This window comes from Vulpes lagopus, chromosome 4 (assembly GCF_018345385.1).
Source record: "Vulpes lagopus strain Blue_001 chromosome 4, ASM1834538v1, whole genome shotgun sequence".
Taxonomy (NCBI): domain Eukaryota; kingdom Metazoa; phylum Chordata; class Mammalia; order Carnivora; family Canidae; genus Vulpes; species Vulpes lagopus.
This window is the reverse complement of record NC_054827.1, coordinates 152,161,166-152,186,503: the sequence shown is the minus strand read 5'-3', so window position 1 is coordinate 152,186,503 and position 25,338 is coordinate 152,161,166. Positions and strand designations below refer to the sequence as shown.

Here is a 25,338-nt window from a genome sequence, read left to right as displayed (position 1 = left end):
GGATTTCTGGGCCACTTTCCGCTTCAGCTTCAATATCAGACCTTAGGTTCCCCATGCTCAACCCCAGATTTCAGTTTCCCATATTCCCCCATTTCCTTCATAGCACTTTTCAATTTGTACTCACATGCACGTGTGAGAACCAAGCTAGATCACAGGCCCAAGCAGGCAGGAATTATACGTATTTGCACATAGCATGTAGTTGGTGCTCGGTAAATACTTATTTGGATACATACACAGGTACCCACGTCTCCATGATTCTAGGAGGTGCGGTATAGACACTGCTGCCCCCCTGTCTCTGTGACTCTGGGTGGTGGGGTATAACAATGCTTCCATCCTAGATACAGGCTAATTAGATCCCAGCTGTCTCCTGGCAGCCCATGAGCTGGTGTCTGGGTGCTGCCCCTCTGGAGTGGGAATGGTCGTCATCCCCATCTCAGGTCATGGGGAGAGAACGAGCATGAGGGGCTTAGAGTCATGCCGGCCACCAGCACTTGGTCACCTGGCATCCGCAGCAGTGGCAGGGCTTCAGGCATTTGGGCTGTGCTCAGGGTTACCCAGCAACCCTAACCCTAGCAGGCATGTCCCAGACCCCCTCGGAATGGCTCTGCTGGAAGAATACGTTACATACCAGGCTGTCTCAGGAAGGAAGTTCTTGCTGTGCAGGCTAGTTGAGTCACCGGTAAGTCGGGCCCAACTCCAGAAGGAAGCGAGGCAGCTTCCTGATGCTGAGCTGCCCGCCGCTGCCATCCCACAGAGGGAGCCGGCAGCAGCTGGGCTGGGCCTCATCCAGGAGCTGTTCTGGCAGCCCTGGCTTTGCCTCCCGATGGATCATCTATCTTGGCATCACAACAGAAGGGGTCGGACTGCCGGCCCTTCCCAGAGAGGACTTGTGAAGTAGGAGAGCAGGTCAGAGATGGGTGCTGTCAGTAAAAGGTCGCAAGTGGATGTGGTGAAAGCGGCATCAGGCCACTGCCTGCCCAGTCCTCACGGTGGGTGCGGGTTGCAAAGATTTGTAACACCAGGGGCCCTTCACGTGATGCCCTCCCGGGTGGTGGTTATATCGCACGTTAGAGAAGGAAAGCTTGGAGAGAGCCTGAGAGAGACGGGGGAGGAGGAGGCCAGGCCAGGCGTGGGAGCTAGAGGAAGGGCAGAGCAGTGGGCAGACACTTCTGTCCGTGTCGTATGCTGTTCTGTGACTCGGGCCGTGGCGGGCTGGCAGGAGGATGTCCGAGGATTCGTGAGCATCATCAGCTGTTGTTTTTACTCAGGGCGCTGCTGGCCACCCCCAAGGAATCGTTCGTCTTCATTAGGCACAGACCTCATGCACACACCATGTGCTGTGAATAACTGAATACTTTGAAACGATACACGTGTCGGCGATTTGTGTGTGTAACCTTGTCCTCTTCTTGCTAGAGCCTGGATTTGAGCAGTTTAAAATGTCAGAGAGGTTGCATGGGAACTGGATCAGACTGTACTTGGAGGAAAATAACTCAGAAGTCCTTTTCAACCTGGGAGCCAAGGTTCGCAGGCAGTACTTGGATGCCCTGAGGACCCTGAGCCTGTCCCTGAGCAGACAAGTGGCCCAGTACGACATCTACTCCATGCTGGTGGGGACTGTCGTGGTTTTGGAGGTACGGGTGCTTGTGTCATGGCTCAGCTCTTGATTCGATAACTTAGCCAGAATACTGTAGTGTAAAGCATATAAAATACTGTTTTTTTTCTAAAAATGGAAAAATATCCGTTTCCTTGTTTGTTGAACTCTGTGTGTCCTCGTGCCCCAAGTATCGTCAGGAATCAGGTGGCTGGCTGTGTTCCGTGCTGCTGCATGCGTGCATTCTTGGCAGGTCATCAGAAATCGTGTTTATCGGGCTTTCTTCTTTTGTTTCCAACCCTTGAACAGCTGGCACAAGGTCAGGAGACGGGCTTTTTCTGAATGGTTCTCTCCCCGTGCACACTGCCGCTGTTTTCCCCTCCCAGGTTCTCTCCCTGCTCCTACTCAGCATCCCGGAAGCACTGAGCAACAAGGCCGAACTGGAGGTTCCTCTGTGGTCGCCTGTGTTTTCTCTGCTGTTTTACTTGACGTTGCTGGTTCTCTCTGCTCTTCACGTCATTGTGTGCACCTCGGCTGAGAGTTCCTGCTACTTCTGTGGCCTCTCGTGGCTGACAGCAGGCGGAGTGATGGTGTTGGTCTCCGCACTGCTGTGTGCGGTGGTGTCTGCTCTTGCCAAGACCTTTGGTGATGGAAAGTTCCTGAGCAGGGTAAGGCTGGTTCCTGTACGTGGGGCACTGGCTCTCTGGCTAGGCCGTTTTCTCTTACTCCAGCTGATCTTCCAGCATCAGACACTGCTAACCCCCAGGTGTGTGTCAGGCGGAGCCAAGGAGGGGAGCCCACATTTCAGAGGGGCTGACGTCTGAGCATCCAAGCTTCAGACACTCAGATCTGTGTTGCCAGGTCACGTGTGCCTCGTTTCTTTGTTGGAAAGACAGAGTCCCTGTGACTGGGGCAGCGTGGGACCGTACAGTGCTGGTGGGGCAGCATGTGAATCAGACACCTCTCCAAAAGTATTTGAGCTGCAGCCAAGGGAGGAACATTCCAGAGAGAAAAGAATCAACTCAGTAGACCTTCTAGGAAGTTCAGCAGGAGGCCAGGACCCTGTCCTCATCCCACCTTTTCTTTTCAAACCTTTAGGTTTCTTAGACTCTTTGGCCTCTGACACCTTTATTTGTGGTGTGGTGGCAGAGCAGTGGGGCAGAGGGGGACAGCCACAGCTGGTCCGTGGTGCCCGGGGCCCAAGGGACCCGGGGAGGTGATGCCTGGCCCTTCGGTGCAGCTGCCTCACCTCAGTCTGAGGACCTCACGGGCTGTCGTTTGTAGCACATCTCTGTTCCCCATTAGCGCACAGGTTTCCCTAGAGCCATTTGATTCCTCGGGGCCTAAATAGGTCCACAGTATCTCTGTACCTTACACAAACTGCGCATGATAAATGGAGTAAATATTAAGTAGTCATCAAATGACAGTCATTAAAATCTCATCTTTAATTTTAAATGTTTTCAGTTAGTATATTTAAGGGTTAGTACCGTGGTGCCAACTTTGTTGTTTCAATAGAATTGGCCATTTTAATGAAAACTCTCTGGTGGAATATATCCTGGGGGTTCTTTGGTTTCAAGAAGCAGGAACTGACTGTGGACCCCCTTGAAGACCTCAGGCTCCCAGAGAAAGGGTGAGGGTTTGAGGAGGGCTGGGCTCAGGAGCTGGGAGGTGAGCTCTCTGCAGATGGCGTGGGGCTAAGTATCTTTATTCTCTTTGTCACTCGGCTTAGGACTTGCAGTCCAGGATGACAACAGCCCATGCTGCTTCTATGCTCCCTGGCCATGCCCCAGGAGGATAGGCAGGGGGCGGTGGGGATGTGGGGCAGGAGGAGCAGCAAGTGCCTGTCACAGCAGGTCAGCAAGAACTTTAGGAGCATGTGGTGGGATTTGTGTAATTTTTATATTTTTCCCCTCACAAAATGCATTTTCCTTTTATAGAATCCAGCTCATCCAAAGCCACGATGGTCGGAGTTAGATGTTCTTATCTTGTTGGGGACCATGGGCCACGTACTGAGTCTGGGTGCAAGCAGTTTCATCGAGGAGGAGCACCAGACCTGGTATTTCCTCATTAACACCCTGTGTCTGGCTCTGTGTCACGAAATCTACAGAAACTGCCTTCTGAGGGACGACAGTGAACCCCAGCAGTGCCCACACGTGGAGGAGGAATTCATCCGCACCGCAGCAGCATTACAGGACAGGAGCACTGGCTGTGACACGTTAGAGCCCCACGGAGTGTCTAGGAGCCTCACTTCCCTTGACACTCTCAGAGGCTACGAGAAGTGGATGGTGTTGGCAAGTCCGTGGGTGATACTTACCTGTTGTCGGCTGCTGCGGTCACTAAACCAGACGGGTGTGCAGTGGGCCCACCGGCCTGACCTGGGGCACTGGCTCACCAGGTGAGACCATGAGCCGTGGCCTTGGGCCCGACCTTGCACGGTTGACTGGCCACACACAGTCTTTTTCAAAACAGGTCTATTTTTCATATTCAGAACAGAAGTGATATTTGAGACCTGAAAAAATGGAAAAATAGACCGTAAGCCATGAATTAATGTTTTTTGGTGTTTTTATGGCTGAATCACTGTCATTGTTTATATTTGAAAACCTTTGAGTTTTAAAATTGCAACTGCAGCCAGGATATAGTTTTGTCACTCTCTGCCTCCTCCCCGACAAGGCAGGAGTGGGGTGGGACCACATTCCCTCTTTCCCCACCCTGAAGCCAGTGGCTAAACAACCTAGTTGAAAGTATTATCAAGATGCCTGGGTGGCACAACTGATGAAGTTTTTGACTCGATTTCATCTCAGGTCATGGTCTGAGGATCGGGAGATCAACACCAATGTCTGGCTCCATGCTCAGTGTGGAGTCTGCTGGAGATTCTCTCTCTCTACCTCTGCCCCTGCCCTCTGTGTGTTCTCCCTCTCTCTCTAAAAAAAAAAATAATAATAATCATTTGGCTGTAGTACACATTTTAATTTTTGTCAATGAAGACTTAGAAAACTAAAGTAGAGGGAAAAGAGCAGAATGGGCATTTGTTTCCTTTGGCTGTGAAGGACTTGTATGAAAATCACCAACAGACCAACAGGAAAGGGGCTCAGGGATCCCTGGGTGGCACAACGGTTTGGCGCCTGCCTTTGGCCCAGGGCGCGATCCTGGAGACCCGGGATCGAATCCCACATCGGGCTCCCAGTGCATGGAGCCTGCTTCTCCCTCTGCCTGTGTCTCTGCCTCTCTCTCTCTCTCTCTCTGTGACTATCATAAGTAAATAAAAATTAAAAAAAAAATTAAAAAAAAAAAAAAGGGGCTCAGGACAGACCCGAGAGACCCGTCCCTCACCGTGGGGGTGGGGGGTGGGGGGGAGTGCCAACAGAAAGAGAAGGGACATACTCGCCCTCCTGGTGATCAGGGAGCTTAGAGTCCAACAGCAAGGTGTGAGTTCCCTCATGCTCACGTAGACACGCAAAAGGAAGTGATAGAACCCAGTCCTGGTGAGCAGCAGAGGACCCCTGACCACACACTGCCATGACCCTTTGGGAAAATACCTGGAAATATCCATCAAACGCTATAAAAATCATTTCTCTGGTCAAATCTTTCTTTCTTTCTTTTCTTTCCTTTCTTTCTTTTCTTGTTATTTATTTATTCATGAGAGACCTAGAGAGAGGCAGAGACCCAGGCAGAGGGAAAAGCAGGCTCCGAGGGGGCCCCATGTGGGACTCGATCCTAGGACCCCGGAGTCACGCCCTGAGCCGAGGGCAGATGCTCAACCACTGAGCCACCCGGGCGACCCTGGTCAAATACTTCTGATGGAAATTTCTCCTAGGTGTTAACTCTGTTAACAAAGCCTTGGCAACCACAGGCAGCCTTGTTGGGTGCCTGCCATGTGCCTGCTCTTTCATTTTCACAGCAAGCCTGCAGAGAGGTTGCTGGCCTGTTCTGGCTTAGGAGAGGGAGCACAAGGGACTTGAGGCACCTGCCCAAGCATGTGAGGTTGGGAGAGCCCTGGGATAGCCCAGTGGCCTCACTTCTATTTTTCTAGCGAGGTGAAGCGCCATAGGAGACTGCGGGATTCCCACCCCAGATGCCTTTCCACCCCCCACCCTCCAGGGGCAGCTGTGCCCACTCCTCAGCCTGGACCCTCCATGAGCGCACTGGGTGCTGCCTCTTCCCATCAGACGGTGCCCCCCTCCCACATCACTGGGCTTCCCTATGCTCCTGAGTTATTCCTATCAGTTGGTGAAGAGGCTGCGATGTGGCCCCATTTCTCCTTTGTAGCAGAGCTTCTTGAGAGGCATGTAAACTCCCCTTCCTTATTACTGTTTTTTAGTTATTACAATTACCAATCCAGGAAGAGTGCATAAAACACAGTTTAAAGGGCAACAGTGAATGGACCGCCTCCCAGAGCAAGGACCAGGTCAGGGCCAGGCCCCAGCATGACCCTTGCCACCACCTGCCATCCTTGGGTCCACGTCTTGACACTAGCCGCATCCTTCCTCTGAGTCTCTTCCAAGTAGTTTTTCCATTGATGTGTGTTCCCCTTGGCAGGATAGTCACTCATCCACTTAACTAAGGGTGTCTGGGCTTTGTGATTGGAACTGTGGTGAATGACACGGAAAAGAACCCTGCCTTCCAGCACAACACTCACCGAGGTAGCAGGATGGTGGGCAAGGGCCAGGCAGAGAGGGGGACCCGGCTCTGCTGTGACAGCTTCGTGCTCCAGGTGATGCTCAGCCCCTCTGCAGAGTCTCCCTACCTGGGAACGGGCAGACATGCTCAAGTGAGTCAATCTGTGCTAATGACTGGGAGGACCGCTCCAGGCCGTACTTGTCTCCCTTGAGCAGAGTGTACACTGGTAAATACAGTGTGCCCAGAATCTCTTCACTTCTGGTTGGGGAAGTGGGGCTGCCAGGGGAGCCAATGGGTAGCGTTTTATACAGGTCACTGCACGGGCCAGTGAAGACCTGGTGGCAGGGACCGTTTGGGAGTGAGAAACCAGAGTTCAGGTTAACAGTCCTTCGTTGTTAAGCATTTTAAGAACCTTTAAATTTAAATCACCAATGATTTTCTTTTCTTTTTTGCTTTTCAGAAAAGTCAGCTATTTTTAATACAGTTCTTAGAAAGCCACTTGATGTAGATCCTTGAGATCGCCAGTTATACTTGTTAGTAATTTGGGGGATTTTCCAATTCGTTTCAGCTCGGATCACAAAGCTGAACTCTCTGTTCTGACCGCCCTTTCGCTCATCGTGATTTTTGCACTGGTTCAGAGGAAGTGCTCCCTGACGTCAAAAGTAGCCCTGGCGCTTGGCCTGCTGGGCGTCTATTGCTACCGGGCGGCCATTGGGAATGTCCTGTTCCCATGGCAACAAGACAGCAAAGACATTTCAAAGTAAGTGTACTGGCAAATCGATTTCATGTTTTATGTACGAAAGCAGGCCATGCTGTCTTGAGAACTCTGGAGTCGGTTCCTGCAAATTGTGATCTCAGCAGTTACTAGGGCCCAACAAGGAATGCCTCAGTGAACTGATTCTTTTAGGAGAGAGACAAATAACTCAGTAAGGTCACTGAGGTTTCTTTTTTTAAATAAAGGATTCTCTAAAAATAAGGCATTTAAAGGATTCAGTTTTGCTCAGTCAAGAAATAGTAACAGGAGTCACAAAGAGTGGATGCTTCCTAGCAGTTGGGAAAGAAAGCACAGCAGAAAAATCAGCTTTCCCACACTTTACAGTGAACTCTGCGGGTGAGGAGGGACCCCTTGTGCTGATGGAGTCATGAAGGCCACTTTTTGTCACAAACTGGCAGGCTTCCTTTCTCTAATGGTGATGTAGGATGGTTGAGCAGAGGCCATCCTGGAGACTGTTTGTAAAACATGTTAAGAACCTTGAGTGCGTCCAGCCCTCTGACCTGGGCGCTCTCTTAAGAAATCTATCTCAGGAATGCAGCCAGACAAGAGGTCTGAAACCAGGAGACAGGCAAGCTCTCTGAGAACCTATTCACAGGTATGCATAGTACAAAGCAAGGTAATTGGCTAACAGTAGTGGGATGAGCCTCTGGGGGATGTTACAGCTTTGTGCTGACTATTGTGTTTTCATAGAAGATGTGAAGATGTGGATTGCTAGGCTATAAAACTATCGTATGAGCCCAGCTTATAAAGTATGTACACACTTTTTTATGTTTGTGTGAAAGACTAAAATATGTAATTAGTCGTTATATTTAGGGCACAGAATCACAGGTGGCTTGTGATCTTCCTTTTCATGCATTTTTTTTTTTTTTATTGCTTTTCTAATCAGAGAAAGGAAAGCATATGTCATCTTCTCAGAAAAGCTCAAGGTGTAAGCTGAGGGCTGTGGCCGGGCTGCGTAGGTGGCCAGGAGGCATGGGGGCACACCTGGAAGCAGGACCTGCCAGTGATATGGACAGTTGAGGTGATGCCAAGAGCCTAGCTGAGGTGATAGCAGGGTAGCAGGCCTTCTCCTGAGGCAGGGAGGTCAGGTAGGGGGAGAATGGTGGGAAGACCTCTCAAAGGCTGTTCACTTTGGAGTCTAAGACTCTGGGCAAAGGGTATTCGCAGGGGTGTTTGTTTATGTCTCAAAGTGTTGAACAGAAATAAATGCCTCATTTCCTATCAGATCCATGCACCTCTTCTCATCATCCCTCATCTCAGGACTTGGACCACGTACCGTTCATGGATGCCACAGCATATACCTTGTGGTGTAGAACATAGGCCAATGCACCCTTTCATTAACCCACACTGCTTGTTTCACATCCTTCCCGTAAAATGCTTCCATTCCCCAGCCCCATCCACCCTGGTTCTAGTTCCCTCTCACTTGTAAATCTGCCCCAATCCTAGAGCCATCCAGGTTCTAGATTTCCCTAACAGCTGCTCCTCACTGTTTAGGCTGTGGCTCTTCAGCTTCCTTTTCACTTAACTTCTGGTTTTTCTTCTCTACTCTGATGCCCAGGCTTGACTAGAGTAGAGGCCAGATTGCCAGGGTCCTGGACATGCAGGAATGGCACTGAATGGTTTAGGGGCAAGGACACAGACCCCTCGAAGGCATCCGCTGGTGTGTCTCCCCCTCTCATGACTCAGGCCTTGGATGATTTCTCCTCCTTTAACCTTTATGGGTTGGTCATCAGGTCTTGCTTAGCACACACATTGGCAATGGGGTTGTACCTGACCCCAGCTCCTTGTCCAGTGCATGGCCCCGGGGCAAATGTCTACTTACTGGAGACACATCAGATAGTGGTCTCTGACTGATCGAATTAAACTATGCTTTTAAAAAAATGAATTTTTTAAAGTGTATAAACCTTTCTAAGAAAATCTGAGATAGGAAAATTCAGTTTTTCAAAACAGATACATTATTATGGTAATGATATCATTTAAAATTTTAATTTACTTAGCATTACTTTAAATGATCAGCTTTTCTTGTGTATGTAAGATATTTGATTTATGAAATTTATTTAAAATATGTTGTAGGGCTATATGTGTTTCATAAAATGAAATTTTTTGGTAGAGCGCCACAAATTATATCCCTTACAGATAATAGTAAATGAGGTTCTAAAATAATCCCTTCTTTTTAAGATTTTATTTATTTATTAGAGAGAGAGAGAGAGAGCGAGCGAGCACACACATGTGCACAAGCAGGTGGAGGGGCAGAGGCAGAGGGAGAAGCAGGCTCTCCACTGAGCAGGGAGCCTGACCTGGGGCCTGATCCCAGGATTCCGAGATCATGACCCAAGCCAAGGACAGACACTTCACCCGTTGAACCACCTAGGTGCCACTAAAATACTTCTTAATAATTCTTAATATTTATTGTGTGCCACACGCTTTATCTATGTTCTCTTGTTTAATTCTCAGGACAGCTTATGAAGTGTAGGTACCCTTTCTCTTCATTTCAGGAATGACGCAGTCAGCGGCAGAGCCCAGACTCACCTGGCCCTGCCGTCCCCAGGTCCCAGAGTGTGCACTGCACTGTTGTATATGTGTGAGTGTGTGTACATACACAAGGACTTACTTAAATCTGCTTGGTTGTGAACATGTCCAAGTGTATCTTAACATCATGAACCTATGGACATTTCTGACAGAACTTGCCCTTATCCTGTTGCAGTGATCTTTCAAATTAACTGTGAAGCAGGTGGACAGTTTTTCTGGCACCCTACAAGTGATGGCTCCAGTCTTGCGCCAGGCCATCCTTGGGCCAAATGAGCGAGATTTCCCTTAAGCCAATTCCTTCAGAGAAGTACACACAGAGAGGACAGGCCTGCCAGCCTCTAGGCAAGGGAGGGAGGGATTTCCAAGGTGGCTGATACACAGAAGCAGACACCCCCACTTCCACGGAGTTACCCAGGTGGGCAAGTGCTGTGGCTTGTTTAGTCAGCTAAGTAGACCTGTGGTTTTCATGGGAAGAGTATGTTTGAGTTTTGCAAGCTGGTGCTAATGAATCAAACTTGTTTTGCTTTTTTTTTTAGGGGTGTTATTGAAGCTCGTTTTGTTCATGTCTTTGTCCTTGGCATTCTGTTCACGGGCACCAAAGACTTGCTTAAATCTCAAGTCATTGCTGCAGACGTCACAATCAAGACTGTGGGTTTATGGGAGATATATAGTGGATTAGTTCTTCTGGCCGCTTTGCTTTTTAGACCACATAATCTGCCAGTCTTAGTGTTTAGCCTCTTGATTCAAACTATAATGACTAAATTCATCTGGAAGCCCCTGAGGCATGATGCAGCTGAGATCACTATAATGCATTATTGGTTCGGTCAAGCATTCTTCTATTTCCAGGTAGGTTTTCATTATTAATGTGGATAGAAGTCTATTAACTTTTTATATGTCATTTATCTTTTTTCTTTGAAAAAAGTTTACCATAAATTGAGAAGTTAAAAAGGTTGTTCAGTGAAGGAACTTTCAGTGTGGTGTGGGGAATGATGCTTAAATCTCATGTATATTTGATAGGATAATGCAGTTAGTTACTTAAGACGGACACCTCTGAACAGACGCATACAGCGTATGGTTGTGTTCTGGACCTGTTTACCATGACCTGTTAGGGACGCACTTCACAGTTCCATTGCTTTACCCGATGAGGTGATGACTGAACTCTCTCTGCCCTTTCCCCTGGCCATCAATGCCTGGTGCTGTTGGGTGTTCTCACTCGGCCAATAGTCCCTTGGGGCCCCGTGGTCATCACATCTTCTCTCTACTGTTAAAGGGCCCACCAGAGGCAAGTCCAGGCCACCTCTGGCATGGATCTCAATATTTGCCTGTGTGCTTGGACTGGTCTCAGAGGGACTCACTTCCATCCCAGCCTTCCTGCATCTCTGCTCTGGTTCAGGGGGCCCCATCCTCAATCTAGTGGCTGCCTGTAGTACCCCCAAGGGTAGGCACAGCTCCCCACACTCCCCTGCCAGCTCCCTACCCTCTGGCAGAGGAACTGTGCACGAGCCCCTGAGCGTCTCAGTTGTGTCTTCCCATCTTTACAGTGAAGATCTGCACTGTCTCTGTATGCACCAGTCCTCCCTCCTCATTCAGACCTGGGGGACTTGGGTGGTCTGTGTGTGCCAACAGGTGGGCCTGGGGCTTCTTCCCTGCCCTTCCTACTTCTCTCCTGGTTTCTTGGCACTCCTGACCTCACCCAAAGAGCAACCCCCCTAACTGTTCTCTGTCTGTTCCCAGAAGCCCAGAAAGAGGTTGGGGGCGGGGGGGGGGGGAGTTCTAGAATTCCATAAGTCCTGGATGATATGACCTGACCATCAGCTCCTTGGCCATCACCGTGGAGCATTGCCACACCCCTCTCCCTTCTCCAGGCTCCTGGGCACTGTGCAAGACAGCGAGCATATGTGATGAGCGCAGACACTCCTGCCCCAGGGGTACATGGTCAGCCAGGGCTCCACGTGGGAGTGACCCTGGCATATGTGCAGATATGTCCTGGTGCATGTGGACTGGTCGCATGATAGACCCTGCTGGCGTGAGAGGAGACTCCTGCGGGCTCCCTTTTAGCCAAAACGGAGAAAGTGGCTGCTAGTTAGGCACCCTGGCCTGCGCTGAGGCCTTGGTGTCAGGAAGACTGACGGGGCCATGGTCATGCCCCGAGCGAGAAGACAGCCTCACGTTCAGTGTGCCCCTCTGTGGCACATTCCACAGGGAAGTGACGGGGCATCCGTGATAGCACGTGGTGCTGGCAGTTGTCGGGCGCTGTCCTCGGGCAGGTGGAACACACGTGTCCCATAGCCACTGGTGCTCCTGCAGCAGCACCGTGGTATGTGCTGGCGATCCGTCAGCACCCAAAATCACCACAGACCCTCGTGCATCAGGCTCTGCAGCAGGTCAGACAGTGACCAGTAGCAGTGCGGCCCCCCTTGTCTCAACCTTCCCGCAGCCCTTCATGGTCAGGTTTCCTGGGAGTTGACCCGCAGGCTTGCTGCTCCTCCTCCTGCCCGCTGCTCAGAGACTCCTGATAGTACAGGGGTCAGGAGTTTGGGGCCCAGCTGGCCTCCTCTGGATCTCTCTCCCTCGGTTTTCCACCAGATCACTGAGAGTCATAGTGGCACCACATCAGGACTGTTGAGGATTAAGTGAGTTGATGCAAGTAAAGCCCCAGAGCAGGCGGCCTGTGCCTTGGCTGCCCTAACAGTATTGCGCAGTCCTCTCTGGACGTGATCCAGGCAGCTTCCGCTGGGGCATCTCCGGTGACTTCCCGTGTCAGAACCGTTAGTGCTCATTGTGCCTTCCCGTGCTGCAGCACTTGGCACTCTTGTTCTGACCCTCCTCTCAGCAGCTCTGGGGTCGCGTCTCTATCGAGGGGCTTCTACCTAGAAATAGTTATCAGGAGAGAGCCCAGGTCGCAACAGGCCAGGTGGATAAAGGGGAAGCTGCACCATGGAGGCTGCTGTCAGAGGAGGCCCGCTGTGAGGGGGGTGTGTCATCGAGATAGTTGAGAGGTCTGCCAGCAGGACCCCGTGGCCACCTGCCTTCGTCCACAGGCTTACATTTGCTGAGTTTCTTGAGGGTAGAAGACATTTCACTTGATCCTCCACACCCGAGAGCGAGGTGGGAGAGGAGTGGGCGGGTATTGGGGTCCCGTGTGTCCGTGTCACCATGACCACACGCAGCCCTTTGCGGTTCCCGGTGGCCGTGCCAGTGCTGCTTCCCCCTGTGTTCCAGGGAAACTCCAACAATATAGCCACGGTGGACATCTCGGCGGGCTTCGTGGGCCTGGACACCTACATAGAAGTCCCGGCTGTGTTCCTGACAGCGTTTGCCACGTTTGCAGGGCCCGTGCTGTGGGCCAGCCACTTAGTGAGCTTCCTGAGCTCGGAAACCAGCAGGTGAAGCTCCTTCTTTGTCTTTCAGCATAAAATCTGACGGCAGGTTGGCGATTTGAAGAGAACATCTCATTGCAGATGCAGGGTTCCAAACCCCCAGGGCCTGAGGTTTTGAACAATTTTCTTTTCCTTAAATAAGAGTGAACCATCCACAGCATGTGGGTCAAAGGCGAGTTCAAGTGTGGGTCTGTGGCCGACCTGTGTGGGGACGGCTGGGGAGGCTGCGGAGGGTAGCCAGCTTCTGGTGCGATCTTCCAGCTCGTGCCAGGATGTGGTTTCCAGGGGCACAGGGAGGAACAGCCCTTCTCGGTTTCTCTGCTTGCTGGTGGCCCAGTTGGGGGGCAGGGAGGGGTCTTCCACGTGGGACATGAAGACAAGACATGCCCTCACCTCCAGCATTCCTGCTGCTGAGAGGCCCCCTCAGGCCCCACGTGGTGCCCCACCCCTCTGGCCAGCCCATAGCCTCCTCTCCCACCTCCGGAAGATGCCCCTGACCACTGGGGCAGCCCACCCCACCCTCCTGCCCATCGTGCTCCTCGGTGCTTTCTTATGTATGCCCAGGTCCTCCCAGAGAGGGAGCTTCACAAGCAGAAGCCTCGCAGTGTTGGTAACCCCAGTGCCCGGGTCCAGCCTGGCTGAGCGTGGCCTGAGTGCTGTGTGGGGCTGTCTGATGCTGCACTTTCCAAATAGGCCTCGGCTTTCCCTTCTGTGAAATGGAGTGAGGGTGGTGCCTCCTAGGTTGTGCGGCCCACATCAGGAGCCCGACAGGTGCTGGAGGTGGGGTGAGCAACCGTGCAGTCTGTCAGGGTGCCCACAGGCGTAGCCTCCCTTCTGGACGCCAGCACCTTGCTCAGCCCTAGGAGGACGCTGTTCCTGCTGAATGTCCCATTGTGTCCCAAGTCCTCCAGGGGGTGCTGCCTAAGGGAGGTCGAGGCTCCCTGTCCCTGTTACCCCTCTGATTCCCTATTAAAAACGCAGCCCTTGCTGTGGTTGCTGTTGGCTCCATGTTAGAACCTCCCCGGACATGTTCAGCCCCCACCTCTCAGGAGAGCACTTGGGGGTCCTCATGTTCTTTGTGGATTCTTCTCGTCCTCCCCCCAGTCCAGCTCCTGAGACCCAAGCTTCAGTGACCCTGGACTCCTGCCCCAAGCTCATGGCCACAGGCCACCATCTCCTCCCATTTCGCAGTTACATAAGGGGCAAAAGGGAGTGTAGGTGTGAGTGGGATGACACTCTCAAGTCAAAGTTTAGAGCAAGAAAGTGAGTAAAGGCTTCAGCTGTGCAGACGCAGGCTTCCTGCTCTAGAGACCTTCTGGGCTCCCCTCCACATTGCCATGGTTGCCAGCTTCTCAAATGTGGGGGTCCCTTCTCTCGTGCTGCTTTTCCTGAGGATACGGGAGATGCCTGTAAGTCACTGTGCCTTCCTCGGCTGCACGCTTTGGGACCATCTGTAGGTAGATTCCTCTTAGAGTCACTGTTGGTCTGGGGGTCAGCAGAGGGATGTTCAGGCTCTCATTCCACCTGTGAACCCGTGTGGGCTGCAAGACCAGCACTGAGCCGTTGGTTCTGTCACTAGCAGGCCCCTTGATGTCTCTGTGACTGAGGTGGGGTCGGGTTGGGAGGCCTCGGCCCTCATCAGTGCCATCCTGCACTGGGGACTCGGGGCCACGAACTGGCAAGGCGCACTCCCTTCTTCCTCGGGGAGCTTATCTGCCGCAGTGCACTTGACTCTGCTGAGCACACCCTGTCTGCGGCCTGAGGTGAGCTGCGTGAATGGGCCAGGGAGCATGAGGGCCAGACCGTGAGAGAGAGCCTGGGCTTCTGTGAAGAGCAGCTTCCCTGACTTTCCTGGCAGTTTTCATCTGTTTATGTTGGGGAGAAAAAAAGACAAAGCATTTTTTTTAAGTAAGCTAAAAGCAGTTTAACTGGCTGTGGAGTATTACATGATGTTTTCCCTAATTAAGGAATGCTGCTTTTTTTTACTTTAGAAAGGGGTTTTCTTTTTCTTTTTTTAAAGTTTAAGACATCAAGTTTTACTTGCTTTTGGGGCGCTTTTTGAAATCAAGAGAGAAAACTAGAGCCAGACTAAAATGGTAGAAAAAAAAATATTTTAATGGCTCAAATATTGGGCCCTGAGTGGTCCATGACCCTTGGCTTCAGGAACTGGCTTTGGATCTGGAGCTGGTGGTATGGACAGCCATGCTGAGCCAGACTGCATGGCCTTCATCCATTCCCCTACAGTGCACGCTGTTCTTTGCTGAGGTTGTGGGAGTGGTGACCCTACTGGGTGCTGTTATAGAAGGAAGAAGCCAGAGTCTTCTAAATAGGTGATGTTCACTATGTATGAAATTGGAGTGCAAGGAGGGGCAGGGCTATGGGAGCTCTACCTCCCTCGCTGGTCAAGAAGGGAGCAAGGTCAGAAGGCTCTTGGCTGAGCACAGACTCCATGACACTCCCAGGAAAGGGGTAGCACAGCCATAAGCCACAAGTATTCATCCATGAAGCTTTTCCCAGGAGTTTCCCTCACCAAGTATTGGAGCAGTGACCCTTGAGGAAATTAATAAAGTCATACCTCAGGACCCCAGCTCCCTGGAGGTCCTCTGCCTGATGGATTGGATCTTGAGAGGGACCCAAGGAACTCATGGGCTGGTGGCCATAGCAGAGGCATGAGTCAGTTATGTGCTGAGCAGGTCACAAAGATGAGGTCAGAATGGCTGAGCCCCTGAGTCTGCTGGAGGTACTCAGGATGGCCTCCCAGAGAAGAGCCTGTGGGTAGGAGTAATCACAGCCATTCAGGGGAGCCAGGGAGGAGCACAGGCAAAAGGACGAGGGTACAGGATGATGTGCTAGTAGGAGCAAGCAACATATGTTGCCTGCCAGGGAGCGGTGGGCAGCCAGAGAACCCAGCACAAAGGAAGGATGGGCACCAGGGCCCAAGATGAGGAGCCAGTTAGGGCAGGGTGAGGGTGTAGAGAGGGCAAGAGCTGTGAGCATGAGGGGCCAGGCCTCCTTTGGGCCTTGAGTGGCTGCTCAAGGTCCACCTTTTGCTGGACAGTGAGTACGCCAAGGGGAATCTTAGAGTGGCACCAGGCAGTGGCACCGGGTCGCTGGACCTGAGTTGCTCCTTTGTGGAGCATGTGTGCACACCCACACGCACACTCACTGCTCCACCTCAGGGTCTTTCCTTCCCTACACAGAACTCCTCATTGCTCACCCTTCATGTCCAGACCCTGCCCGGTGTGAGCGTGGCACCACCAAGACTCCCCTGAGCACACAAACCATCCACTGTGGTGGATATGCTTGCTCCCCACCCCCGGGGCCCCATATACAGCTGTGCTCATGTGTCTCCTGCACAGGGAGCGTGGCTGCCCGTGTGATGGGGGTCGTGCTTCCGGAAGTGTGGGCAGCGGTGCCCAGTGGCGTGGACTGGCCCCAGAAAGGGGCTCATCGTCACAGTGTTTGAGGGAAGGCCTCAGAACTGGAACTTGGCTTTTACCAGAACCTGGAAGCCTATCCTCTGAGGATTTGTGAGGTGAATGAGCAGCAAAAGATGGCAGATAATAGAACTTGTCATTTTGGAATAAGCACGGTCTCAGGAAACTTCCTTAAAGAATAGGTTAGGTTTATATAATGATCGTGTTGATGGTTTGAAAAGAAAGGGAGGACAAGCATGTGCTTTGAGGGCCTGCTCAAGTTTGAGAATGCGCTTCTTCGCCGCAAACACTCTTGGGCCAGTATCCCCAGGCTAGACCCAGCAGATGATCCATGGACAGCACAAACCCTGTATCTCATCCTGTGTGATTTTCTTTTCATAATATTTGTGATGTGTTATATAGTAGTACATGCACATAATTTTTAAACGTAACTATGTAAAATTTGGGGGTGCAGTTTTCAAAAATATTTTGCAGGTTGTAGCACTGGAGAGTGTGACAAGGCAGGTGCCTGCAGCTCTCGTCCCCTCGGCTAGGCTCCTACCCACCAGACTCATCAGATCCAGGTTGGGGAGGGGGGTGTCTCAGGAAAAGTTACCATGGTCATTTTCAAAATAAAAATAGTGGTTACGTGTGTGTTTGTGCCTTATATGATGCAAAAATGGCATATACTAATACATATTTCCCTTTTTATTAACAGCGGCTCTGCACTGAGTCATGCTTGCTTCTGCTATGCACTGATCTGTTCTTTTCCAGTCTCTGCATATATCATTTTGGTGACGTCCCTGCGTTACCATTTATTTATATGGAGCGTGTTTTCTCCAAAACTTCTTTATGAGGGAATGCACATCCTCATCACAGCTGCCATCTGTGTATTCTTCACAGCCATGGATCAAACCAACACAAAGTCTTAGACACTGGAAAAACAATATATTTTTAAGTCTACTATTCACTTCATGCATTTGAGTAATGGAAAAAAAATCTGTTTAAATGCAAGAACATTCTAAAGAAAAATTGTGGATTCTACAAAGTTGAAGAATAGCTTTCACTGCTGTACTTGAATTTAGATTAAATAGTGATTTAAAAGGTCACTTTAAAATATTTAGTTTGAGGGACACCTCAGTGGCTCAGTGATTGAGCTTCTGTCTTTGGCTCAGAGCGTGACCCCGGGGTCCCAGGATCGAGTCCCGCATTGGGCTCCCCACAAGGAGCCTGCTTCTTCTCCCTCTGCCTGTGTCTCTGCCTCTCTCTCTCTCTCTCTCTGTGTCTCTCATGAATAAGTAAATAAAATCTTTTTAAAAATAAAGTAACACATTTAGTTTGAATATGAATCATTACCCTGTTGACCATCACTCCATAAGGTTTTAAACTTTTAATTTTTTATGGATAAGTTAACAATTTGACTCAAATATGTGTGTTTAAATTGATGGATAAAAAGGTCTCCGGTTTATTGTGGTGTTTGTGGACTTAAGAGAACCTGGGAACTCCATGGAAGGAGGCTTACCTGTGGCCAGGGTTTTACCTTGCAGAGCTTAGACCTCATGATGACCCTAGAAACCACTGGAGGTCCCAGGGAGCTTTGGTTAGGGTGTATTACATCTGTCAACATTAAGGCATTTCAAAAACTATTCATTGAAAGTAGATACAAACCCATTTCATCCTAACAAAGCATATTTTTAAGAAAAATAACTTTTCTAAAACAAAAATAAGTATGGAGGAGAGTGGCTTTGTTTTACATTTTTGTACATCTCTTTAGTGTTGCGATTGAGGATGGTTAGGTTCTGCATTCAGTCTGTTGTCATGTGTGTGTTTGAGGTTGTCACACAGATACGTAATTGGGAAGGGGAAGAATATTTTATTTTTTTATTTAAATTCAGTTAATTAACACCCAGTGCTCGTGACATCATGTGCCCTCCCTCCTCAATGCCCAATCACCCAGTTACCCCAGCCCCCAACACCCGTCTCCCTTCCAGTGACCCTCAGTTTGTCTCCTATGAATAAGAGTCTCGTATGGTTTGTTTCCCTCTCTGATGGAAGGAAGGAATATTTTTAAATCCTCTTTCTAATCATTGTTGATGTTCTTTCTGAGTCTGTACTAAAACACGACAAATGATGGTTCTTTAATAGTTAATTGGAGAAAAAGCAAATGCATGTAAAATAGGTGAAGCCCTGTTAAGGTCTGCACCTGAGGTAACAGAATTACCTGGCTGATGAGTTCTGTGTCTGTATAAGATCTTGTTGGAGGGAGCTGGGTGAACTGTACATGGATCTTCCTGTACAATTTTTGCAACTTCTTGTGAAATTTAAACCATTTGAAAATAAAAGCTATTTTTTAAAAAGGAAAAAAAATAGTTGCGGTGTGGAATCTGAAACTGTGTCAGTGAACTTTTGTGTGTTCTTCTTTATTAAAATCCTAACCTGTTACCCAGGTAGGATTCTATAGTATCATGTGAAAATAACACTTCTTTGGGTTAATGTAAGTCTTCCAGATGTTGACAACATGCAGCATTCAGCACCAAAAATCAGTTGTCACATTGCCAACAGTCTCCTGAGAAAAATCTTTCAACGTTGGAAGCTCTCGGTGGCAGATGCAAGTTTTCCAAAACTCTCTAACTTACATCTTTTCACTTACGTAATGATTTGATAATTGTATGTATTGCAAAATGGTCACCACTATCAATCTAGTTAACATCCATCACCACACAGTTAACAATTTTTTCCTGTGATGATAACTTTTAGGGTATGCTCTCTTAGCAACTTCGTAACATATAATGTAGCATCTTAAACTATAGTCCCCGAGCTGCACATTATATCCCCAGGACTTAGTTTATAACTGGAAGTCTATCCCTTTTGACCCCCATCACCCATTTCACCCACCCTCCACCCCTGCCTCTGGCAACCACCAGTCTATTTCCTGGATCAATGAGCTTGGTTTTTTGTTTACATTCCACACAGAAGTGAGATCATACAGTACTTGTGTTTCTCTCTCTTATTTCACTTAGTATATAATGCCCTCAGGATCCATCTCTATTGTCACAAATGGCAAGATTATCTTCTTTTTTGTGCCTGAGTAATATTCTGTGTGTGTGTGTGTGTGTGTGTGTGTGTGTGTGTGTGTGACGATTTCCATATCCATCCATCACTGGACACTTAGTTTGTCTTCATATCTTGGTATTGTAAATAATGCTGCTATAAACATGGGGGTGCAGATATCTTTTTGAGTTAGTGCTTTTGTTTCCCTCAGATCAATACCCAGAAGTGCAACTGGTGTGTTATACAGTAGTTCTATTTTTAACTTTTTGAGGAACCTCCCTATCATTTTCATAGTGGCCCCACCAATTTACATTCCCCCCAACTGCACAAGGGTTCCCTTTCTCCACATCCTCATCAGCACCTTTGTTATTTCTTGTCATCTTGATAGGAGAATATTGCCTAATGTACGATATTTAATTTAAAAATATTTAAGGGATCCCTGGGTGGCGCAGCGGTTTGGCGCCTGCCTTTGGCCCAGGGCGCGATCCTGGAGACCCGGGATCAAATCCCACGTCGGGCTCCCGGTGCATGGAGCCTGCTTCTCCCTCTGCCTGTGTCTCTGCCTCTCTCTCTCTCTCTCTCCCTCTGTGACTATCATAAATAAATAAATTTAAAAAATAAAAAATAAAAAAAATAAAAATATTTAAGATTTCTTTTATCTTGCTAAAATTGCTTTTTCTAGTTATAGGACATGTCCCACTTAATAACCCATTCTGAAAATCCATTGTTTCATGCTAAAACACTAACTGGGGATCTATTTTCCATTGTTTTAAATAGAAAACTATGGGAATGCAGTTCATGTCCTACCCAAGCCCTCAACCAGTTCCCTACAGTGTAACCACACATAACAAAATGTCTACATGTAAGTGCCAAACTATCATGTTAGGGAGCAAAATGCTTAAAACTGGTTCCTCACCACCAAATAGTTAATATGGTCATGAACAACAGTTTCTCTTCTTTTTTCCTAGCTTTTTTTCTTTTTAAGATTTTATTTATTTATTCATGAGAGACACACGGAGACAGAGAGAGAGAGGCAGAGACACAGGCAGAGGGAGAAGCAGGCTCCATGCAGGGAAGCTGATGTGGGACTCGATCCCGGGACTCCAGGATCATGCCCTGGGCGGAAGTCAGGCACCAAACCACTGAGCCACCCAGGGATCTCCCCATCCTAGCTTTTTCAAACAGAAACTTAGAATCATTTTAAGTCAGCTTTCCTCTCCAATGTAAGCATTTAAAGCTATAAATTTCCCTGTATTATTTTCACTATTTTTACAAATTTTCATATGTTGCATCTTTATTATCATTCAGTGTGAAATATTTCCTGCTTCATTTTTATGGCTGAGCAGTTGACTCATCTTGAACAGTCCGTGTGCAATAGGGGAGAAAAAATGTAGATTCAGCAATTGTTTGATGTGATGTCCTAAAACTATTAGGTCAAAGTACTTGTTGTCAACCAGACCTACATCCCACTAATTTTTTTTCTACTTATTCTTTCAATTACCAAAAGGATATCTAAAATTTCCAACTCTAATTGTGGATTTATGTGTTTTTCAATTCTGTTAATTTTTGCTTCCTGTAAGCAAATACACCATACACTAATAATGAAATAGCAAAAAGGTAAATTAAGAAAGCAATTCCAAAGAAGAAAGAAAGAAGAAAGAGAAAGAAGAAAGAAAGAAAGAAAGAAAGAAAGAAAGAAAGAAAGAAAGAAAGAAAGAAGAAAGAAAAAGAAAGAAAGAAAAAAGAAAGAAAAAAAGAAGAAAGAGAAAAAGAAGAAAACAATTCCATTTCCAAATGTACCAAAAAATAATAAAATACCCTTAAGTAAATTTAACCAGGGAGGTGAAAGACCTGTACTCGAAGAACTATAAGACATTGATAAAGTAAAAACAACACAAACAAATGGAAATATATACCATGCTCATGGATCAAAACAATACTGTTAAAATGTCCATATTACCCCCCACACAAACACCCTCAATTCTACAGATTTAATGCAATTCCTAAGAAAATACCAATTGTATTTTTCACAGAACTAGACCAAATAATCCTCAGATTTGTATAGGAGCACAAAAGACCTCAAATAGCCAAAGCAATTTTAAGAAAGAACAAAGCTGGAGTCACCACAATCCCAGATTCTCAAATATATTACAAAGCTATAGTAATCAAAAAGAGTATGGTCCTGCCTCAGACATAGACACATAGATCAATGGAACAGGATAGAGAGGTTAGAAATAAACTGAAGTTTATATGGTCAATTGATGTATCACAAAGGAGGCAAGATTATACAATTGGGAAAAGATATCTATTGTCTCTTCAATAGATGGTATTGGGAAAACCACACAGCTGCATACAAAAAAAAAAAAACAAAAAAACAAAAAAAACAAACAAACAAACAAAAAAAAAACCAGGACCACTTCTTAAACCAAGCACAAAAATAAACCCCAAATGGATTAAGAACCTAAATATGAGACCTAAAACCATAAAACTCCCAGAGGAGAACATAGGCAATAATCTTTATCAGCTGTAGCAGCATTTCTCAGATATGCTCTCAGCATATCAGGATGCGTCTTCTCAGGCAAAAGAAAAAAGCAAAAATAAACTATGGGGACTGCAGCAAATGAGCTTTTGCCCAGTGAAGGAAACCAACAAAAAGGCAAGCTACTGAATGGGAGAAGATATTTGCAAATGATGTATCTGTAAAGGGATTAACATCCAAAATATATAAAGAACTCATACAACTCAATACCAAAAAATATTTTATTTATTTTTTTCTAAAATATTTGTTTATTTAAGAGAGTGCATGGGGTGGGGGTGGGGGGATGGCCAGAGCATAGGGCCTGACACAGGGCTCAATCTCACGACCCTGAGATCACAACCAGAACTGAAACCAAGAAGCGTCTGCGCCGCGAGGAAGGGCCCCTGCTGATTTCGGCTGCGTCGAGATGGTTAAGCTGTTCGTTGGAAACCTGCCCCGGGAGGCCACAGAGCAGGCGATCCGCTCACTCTTCGAGCAGTATGGGAAGGTGCTGGCGTGTGACATCATTAAGAACTACGGCTTTGTGCACATAGAGGACAAGACGGCAGCCGAGGATGCCATTCGCAACCTGCACCACTACCAGCTGCACGGGGTGAACATCAATGTGGAAGCCAGCAAGAATAAGAGCAAAACCTCCACAAAGTTACATGTGGGCAACATCAGTCCCAGCTGTACCAGCAAAGAGCTTCGGGCCAAGTTTGAGGAGTTTGGTCCAGTCATCGAATGTGACATAGTGAAAGATTATGCCTTCTTGCACATGGAGCGGGCAGAGGATGCAGTGGAGGCCATCGGGGCCTTGACAACACAGAGTTTCAAGGCAAACGAATGCACGCGCAGTTGTCCACCAGCCGGCTTAGGACTGCACCCGGGATGGGAGACCAGAGCGGCTGCTCTCGGTGTGGGAAAGAGGGGCACTGGTCCAAAGAGGGTCCGGTGGATCGTTCGGGCGAGTGGCGGACTTTACCGAGCAATACGATGAGCAGCGCGTACACCTTACACCAGGAGCTATGGGGATTCGTTGGGTCACAGCCAGAGCGCTCATGCCTCCGACGAGCGCTGCCGGGCTGCCCGGTCCTATGAGGCAGTGGCGGCTGCAGCTGCCTCTGCGTATAATCACGCAGAGCAGACCCTGTCCCAGCGGCCACAAGTCCAGAACACAGCCATGGCCAGTGACCTCCCCTCCACCTCTCTCGATCCCTACGGTAGACACCTGTTGCCGACCTCAGGAGCTGCTGCTGCTGCAGCTTCCACTTCATGTTACGGGCGGGATGGAGCCCCCTGCGTCGCGCTGCAGCCCCAGTCCCCTCTGTTGGAGACGGCTACGGTTACGGGCATGAGAGTGACTTGTCCCAGGCCTCGCGGCTGCGCAGAATTCCCTGTCGACATGGAGCAGTATGCGGATTGGCGCGGTATTCGGCCTTTTAAGGCTTGAGGTGGGATGTGCGTGGCTGAAATTCCGAGCTGCGGTTGTGCATGAGAATACACCCCTCGTGGTACCCCGTCCCCGGGACGTTCTCGGCTCTGTATGTTCAGTCCCTCAGGAACCGTGGACCTTGATTTACCTTGCTAAGTTCAGACCACATCTTCCTTTCCTCCCTCCTGCCCATTTTCCTGTTCTTCCTGTTCTTCAGTACTTCTGTAGTTTCCCATTTATGTTCTCTTCTCCCAGCAGGCCTCATTGTGTGCAGAAACTGGTGGGGGGTGTGCTGTCTCCCCGCCTCCTGCTTCTAGTGGGTATTGGACTTGGGAATGACCTTGATGAGAGTGTCACTGCTCCTGAGTCTTTTTGGCCCCAAGGCTTGTGGCGGGTAGACACATAGAGTTGGATAACTTTTTTTTTTTTTCCAGTGAAATAAATGGTTTTTCAACTTAAAAAAAAAAAAAAAAGAACTGAAACCAAGAGTCAGGCACCTAACTGATTGTACCACCAGGTGCTTCCCACCTCCCCACCAAAAAATATTTTAAAATGAGCAGTGGACTGGAACAGACATTTTTGCAAAGCAAAATGCATTTTGAAATCCAGATGGCCATCAGACACATGACAACATTGCTAATCAGAGGGAAATGCAAATCAAAACCACAATGAGATGTCACCTTACACCAGTCAAAATGGTTAAAATAAGAAAGACAAGAAATAACAAGTGTTGGTCAGGATGTGGAGAAAAGAGAACTCTCATGCACTATTGCTGGAATTGATAATTGATGCAAGTACTATGAAAAATATGGAGTTTCCTCAAAAAATCAAAAACAGAAATACCATACAGTCCAATAATTCCATTCCTGGGCATTTACCCAAAGGAAAAAAGAAATCCAAAAAGTTATATGCACCCTTATGTTTATTGCAGCATTGTCTGCGATAGCCAAGATACAGAAGAAACCTAAATGTCCATTGATAGATGAAAAGATTAAAAAAATATATGGTATATATATATATGCAATAGAATATTACTCAGCCATTAAAAAATTGAAATTCTGTTATTTATGACCTGGAGGGTACTAAGTGTACTAATTACACTAAACAGAGGAAGACAAATACCATATGACTTCACTTACATGTGGAATTCAAAAAGCAGTGGTACCTGGGTGGCGGCTCAGTCAGTTAAGCAGCTGCCTTCAGCTCAGGTCATAAACTCAGGGTCCTGGGATCGAGTCCTACATTGGGCTCCCTAGTCAGCAGGGAGTCTGCTTCTCCCTCTCCCTCTGCCCTAGTTCCCCTTGTTTGTGTACTCTCTCTCTCTCTCCCACATAAATAAAACCTTTTTTTAAAAAACAACAAAAAACATTTTTTGAAGCAACAAAAATGGAAACACTCATAAATACAGAGAACAAACTGGTGGTTGCCAGGGAAGGGTGTGTAGGGACAGGCCAAATAGGTGAAGGAGATTAAGAGCACAAACTCCCAGTTATAAAATAAATAAGTCAAGGGGATGAAAAGTACAGCATAAGGAATATAGTCAATAATATTGTGATAATGCTGTCTGGTGACAGATGGTGACTACATGTATTGTGGTAAGCTTCGCACAATGTATAGAAGTGTCAAATCACTATGCTCTACATCAGAAACTAATGTAACACTGTCAATTATAATTCAATAATAAAATTTTAAAAGTATTTTAAAGCCTGTTATTAGGCGCATGTACATGGATATTTGTTATATCTTCCTGATATATTTACTTTATGTCATTATGAAATATACTTCTTTATCTCTGGTAATAATCTTTGTCTTGAAGTCTGTTTTATCTGATATTAATACTGACACTTCAACTTTCCTTTGATTAGTGTTTGCATGCAACTTCTCCACCCTTTTGATTTCAACCTACTGTGTCTGTATTTAAAGCGTATCAAAGGCTCTTATAAACTCAAAACTTAGATCCCGTTCTCTTATCCAGTCTAACAGTCTCTGCCTTTTAATTGGAATATTTAGTCCATTTACATTTAAT

General features: G+C 47.8%; 1 protein-coding gene and 1 pseudogene across 2 annotated transcripts in view; both read left to right on the top strand.

The window, feature by feature from the left end:
* Positions 1-18,673, top strand: part of PIGG (phosphatidylinositol glycan anchor biosynthesis class G) — a 37,578-nt gene extending 18,905 nt beyond the window's left edge. The window contains exons 7-13 of one of the 2 annotated variants that reach the window (XM_041752066.1): positions 1,414-1,631; positions 1,978-2,259; positions 3,529-3,986; positions 6,777-6,968; positions 10,049-10,358; positions 12,735-12,898; positions 17,027-18,673. In XM_041752066.1, coding sequence (XP_041608000.1) covers positions 1,414-1,631; positions 1,978-2,259; positions 3,529-3,986; positions 6,777-6,968; positions 10,049-10,358; positions 12,735-12,898; positions 17,027-17,240 — 1,838 coding nt within the window. In that variant the 3' untranslated portion in view covers positions 17,241-18,673. The remainder of the gene's footprint in view (positions 1-1,413; positions 1,632-1,977; positions 2,260-3,528; positions 3,987-6,776; positions 6,969-10,048; positions 10,359-12,734; positions 12,899-17,026) is intronic. The other variant, XM_041752067.1, reaches the window with a different exon arrangement.
* Positions 18,674-22,207: 3,534 nt separating this feature from the next.
* On the top strand, positions 22,208-24,259 carry LOC121489716 (annotated as a pseudogene).
* The last annotated feature ends 1,079 nt before the right edge of the window (positions 24,260-25,338 follow it).